At 37.8% G+C, this 5262-nt stretch overlaps 2 protein-coding genes across 2 annotated transcripts in view; both read right to left on the bottom strand.

The window, feature by feature from the left end:
• The window catches only part of LOC107672820 (potassium voltage-gated channel subfamily G member 2-like), a 2683-nt gene extending 2441 nt beyond the window's left edge, over positions 1-242 (bottom strand). The window contains exon 1 of the mRNA XM_016466186.1: positions 234-242. Coding sequence (XP_016321672.1) covers positions 234-242 — 9 coding nt within the window. The remainder of the gene's footprint in view (positions 1-233) is intronic.
• The window catches only part of kcng2 (potassium voltage-gated channel, subfamily G, member 2), a 31180-nt gene continuing 26094 nt past the window's right edge, over positions 177-5262 (bottom strand). The window contains exon 3 of the mRNA XM_016466195.1: positions 177-1128. Coding sequence (XP_016321681.1) covers positions 292-1128 — 837 coding nt within the window. The 3' untranslated portion in view covers positions 177-291. The remainder of the gene's footprint in view (positions 1129-5262) is intronic.

Below are 5262 nucleotides of genomic sequence, written 5' to 3' on the forward strand. Positions count from 1 at the left end.
AAACAATTAGCATTCTGCTAAACATTTCCATTTGTGTTCCATGGAAGAAGAAAGTCATACGCATTTGGAGCAACATAAGGGTTAGTAAATCACAGAACATTCATTTTATGGTGAACAAATACTTTCAATAATTGTGCTTTGGACATGCAAACCTGTCCATTTTAACATCCCTTTCCCACTGTCTATTATTGTCAAGTCACCTGATTATACAGGTACTATTTATGGCCAATCACCTGTAGCATGTCTTTGTAAATGTTTTTTTCCTCTTAGTCTTACAGTCAGCAGTTTGCATTACGACTTTAGAGATCTCCTGACCTGTGGTGCTCCTTGACTTGCCACAGCTACGAATCTGCGGTGATGCGCACCAACTGCGGCGGTCTCTGTGATTCCATGTAAGGAACTGTCAGTGTCCTGTGAATCCTCACTGTTTTGGGACTTGGTGCTGTCTTGTGAATCGGGCTTGTGCCGTGTGGCCCGATTCTGTTCCTCTTTAAGCTCCAGGTAGGACCGTGAAAAAGTGTGAAATATGGATGTGACTGGGAATGCCATGAGCAGGATTCCACTCAGTATGCTGCTGAGTGCCACCACCTGGCCTGGAATGCTGCGAGGAACCATGTCACCGTATCCAACCGTCGTCATCGAAATGACTGCCCACCAGTAGCTCCCGGGGATGCTGGTGAACTCCTGCTTGGCGCCCATCTCGCTCTCTGCCAGGAAGACCAGCGGAGAGAAGAGTGCCATGGCCACACATAGGAACAACAAGAGCAGTCCGAACTCTCGAGTGCAGCGACGTACGGTCAACCCAAGTGTCTGCAGCCCCAAAGAGTGACGTGCTAAACGCATCACGTAGAAGATCCGCAATGCTCGAAGAACTCGCAGGACCAATCCCACCTTCTCCAGGTAGTTGTTTCCTGAGCCGGTGGGACGGTCGCCCACAGACAGTGAGTCCACTATCAAAGTGATGTAATAGGGCAGGATGGCCACCACGTCGATGATGTTGAGGGGTGTGCGTAAGAACGTCCACTTGCTCTGCGTCTGGATGAAACGTAGCAGGAACTCCAGGGAGAACCAGCCCACACAGACTGTTTCCAGCACAAAGATGTTGTAGCACCTCTGGGAGCACTCACCCTGAGAGAGAAAACACATGTTAGTTGAGCTCAGGGTTAGGGTCTCACATTCTGTTGTATCATTCAGAGTCTTCATTCAGAAGGTCATTATGCAGTATGTCTTGATATAGTGGATAATATATATGCTAAAAGAGCATTAAGTGTAACACAGGAATACATTTTAAATTATTTTACTATGTTTCAAGCAGATGTTTTAATTTTGTCCCTGGGTGCTGCACTCACTTCTAATGTGAAAAAAAAAAGACAATTCATTAAGCAATATTCCTGGATGGCCAATGTCCTGCAGATTTTAGCCCTAGCTAGCTCCAACACTCTTGCCTAGAAATTTCTAATGAGTCTGAAGACCTTGATTAGCTAGTTCAGGTGCGTTTACAGTAATTAGGATTGGAGCTAATGCTGCTTTCGATTGACCTTGGAAGTCAGATGTCGGGAATAACATCACAGAAGAGAAGTCAGAAAACCAAGAACACATCCATTGTTAGCAATACCAGTTTGCACAGATAAAGCCATAGTATCATGTCCACAAATAGAGGTTGGATAGTACAGTTTGCACCACCAGAATTTATGGAGACACAGAGAAACATAAGTGCTAATAAACAATATATTACTACTGTTTCTCTTTTGTTGATGCACAAAGCAGCAATATTGGATTCTGAGTTGTTTCGATTCCTCCAAGATTCCGAGTTGGAACTCCGACTCTGGAGGGCTTTCCAGTTAGAAGTTCCTACTGAGAACTCGGAATTTTAAACTTCCGAGTACAAATGGAACACAGCATAAACTGTGCAGGACAGTGGCCCTCCAGGAACAGGTTTGGACACCCCTGGTCTAGATAATCAAAAACTTCAAAAAGTTCATAAAGGCACTGTAAAAGTAATCCATGTGAATCCAGTGGTTTAATCAAAACTTTAAGAGGCAACATACATATCTATATCTATCTTTCATATATATATATATAGTTGTGGAACGAAATGGAATGAAATGAGGGTGAGTAAATGACGGCAGAATTTTCATTTTTAGGGTGAACTTCCCTAACAAAAGCCAGTTCCAAAATGACAGCATCTTGTGTAATTTTGGTGGGAAAAGCATCAAGCATCAGTAAGTATAAGTGATGAAGACATTCCATAATGTTTGATCAAATTACAGAAATTAGCTTGATATTATCAAAATGTATTAAATTTACCTTTGTGTTAGTCCCTCACTGAGCTAGTACTTTGTATAACTAATCAAGTTAGTTAATAAATTGTAAATGCTTAAGCTTGACCGATGCATATTCTGAAAGTCTGCTCTGCATTTTTATACAATTTCTTAAATTATAAGACAAACACATTCATTTAAGAAAATTTAGTAAATTCAAAAGCTATTGTGTAACATGATTGGATTGTAATGTAATTTCTTGACTAGCGTCTACTTGATAGCTGCAGCTTGATTTCAGATAAATACACTTGTGTCTGGGAAACTGTGTACTTTCGGAGTAATTTGTAATCATAAAGACACAAAAATGTTCCATGAATGCTGAAGACAAGGTTCTTGGAAACCAGAGAGATTTAATAACATTTTTAACACATTGACTATACTCTGAAGAGCAGTGAAGGTCATCACTAAATGTGTGAGAGAGGATGGAAGAACAGCGAATGTGCCCAGAACTGGCCACCCACCAGTGTCAGGACAAAAAGAAACTTAAGGCAACTCTAAACGACTTATAATTCTCCAACTGTGCATGTGGCAACAATACATACACACAGAAATCTGGCATGAATAGAGAGGAAAGCCTTGAAGTCTAAAGTTGCCCAAAGGCACTCCACAATTTAGATTAGTCTGCCTTCAGAGCTACATGTAAAGCACACAACACAATACACTAAACACCCCCTCAGTGAAGAGCAGTGGATGCTTTTATGCAGCAGGACTGAAAAAATGGGAAAATCGTACAGGGAAGCTTCAAATCATAAACGTTAACAATCTGGAATGACCTATAAAATGACCATTTTAGCATCAGTGCAATTATATTCCAACTTCAAAACTCACCCAAAGCATCTCCGCTATAGTTAATGCCAAAGGCTCTCAAGTATTAATATAAAGTGACCACAAAAAATGTGAAGACATTTGAATATTTAAAATGTCTGAATCTCATTGTATTAAATACAAAATATTAAATCAAGTTTATAATGAAATGCAGATTGGTTTGATATATTTGTTATATAATCCATTTATGTGTTATATAAGGCAATTCATACATTTGTGGTTTAAAGGGATAGATACGCTTTGTGTTGTTCCAAACCTCTATGACTTCCTCTCTTCTGATGAACACAAAAGATATTCTGAAAAATGTCTCAGTCCTTTTTGTTTTTTATTTATTTATTTATTTATTCATTCAAAACAACAAGTCAGTGGGGTCCAAAGTGGTTTAGATGAGTTATGTTCTGTGTCATGAAGGTACAGAAGTAATACAAATTATCTGGATGTTTCAATATTATCGTATCACTGATTATAATCATTGTACAGTATTACACAACTTAAAAGTTTTAATATTGTTACACCATTTTAATATTGTTGATTGAAGTCTCTTATGCTCACCAAGGCTGCATTTATTTGAACAAAAATACAGTAAAAACTAATATTGTGAAATATTATTGCCATTTAAAAGAACTGTTTTCTATTTGAATATATTTTAAAATGCAATTAATTGCTGTGATGCAAAGCTGAATTTTCAATATTTTTGATATCTACGCTCCAGTCTTAAGTGTCACATGATCCTTCAGAAATCAGGATGATTTGCTTCTTAAGATCTATGTAGAGACATCACTTCAAAAATGTTAGAAAATCTTCATATTCCAAATTTTGACCAGTAATGCATTGAACACTGGCAAATATTCTCAGAGTTTTATTTTGTAAAAACAAAATGTGGAAAATTCCACAAGGTGCACACTTATTAAAGTCATCACAGATACAGTATCATCAGTCTAAACTCATTTAGCCAACACAGATATCAAAATCCACATCTGTCTTAATTTTTTAAATCACGATTAAGTCATTTATCATTAATACTTTTCTCAGTTTACAGAGGATCATCATTTGATGCCTTTATTTATAATGCTAATTAACAGAGATGTATATGCCACATAACACTTGTGCAACCAACCCTCAGCTATTTAATGACTTATTAATACATTATTGCTGACTCAGATACTGCAAACTGATTAGTGGATCAGACCACAGACCAGTGGACCTTTACGTCATACTTGAGCTGTTTGACGCGTAATGCTGTTTCTGAGGGGACAGACTTGTACAATCCTGCAGGCCACGTTTAATGACACATTTCTCTAGGGAAAAATAATCAATCCACTCTGAAGCCCCGATTAAAATGTATTAAAGGGCTTCATCCAGACAAATCTGTTTTTCCCGTCACGGATCAGACAGGCAGTAAGAACACTTATGTCTAATTTATAAAAGGTTTCATTTTCCTTACAAGCCCTGCATGATCCCCAGCTTCCCCCCGAAATAATCAGTTTTTTGAATGCAGTTAATGAACTACATTAATATTTAAAGGTATAATTAAATGTGATTATTTCCTAATAATGAAAAGAGTTGATGAGGAGAATGTTTTAGCTGTTATTTGTGGAGTTTTCCCAAGTTAGAGTGCATATGACTTTCTTTTTTTCTCTGGGACACAAAATGAGATAGTTAGCAGAATGTCCATGTTGCTTGTTTCCATACAAAAATCTTGCTGTGAAAATCTTACTTGACAGCTGTGGTCCCCATTCCCTTTTACTGTGTGGAAAAGAGTGAAAAACTAACATCTCCTTTTACATTCCACGAAATAAAGTCATAAAAGTTTGGAGGGGTGATTAAATGATTCCTTTTGTTGGTGAACTATTCATTTCAAGCATAGCTCCTTTGGCAAGGCATGGATTTTATATATATATATATATATATATATATATATATATGTGTATATACAGTCGTGGTTATTCCATCTCATCTCCTTCAAGCCATTTCTCTTGCCATTTTACCTGCACTCACTCACATCGTTAACACATGCCTTCAAACTGGTGTTTTTCCCTCAGCATTTAGACAGGCTCGTATAACCTCACTTCTTAAGAAACCAACCCTTAACCCCTCTCTTTTAGAGAACTACAGA

Source organism: Sinocyclocheilus anshuiensis, unplaced genomic scaffold (assembly GCF_001515605.1).
Source record: "Sinocyclocheilus anshuiensis isolate Anshui unplaced genomic scaffold, SAMN03320099.WGS_v1.1 scaffold132, whole genome shotgun sequence".
NCBI lineage: Eukaryota > Metazoa > Chordata > Actinopteri > Cypriniformes > Cyprinidae > Sinocyclocheilus > Sinocyclocheilus anshuiensis.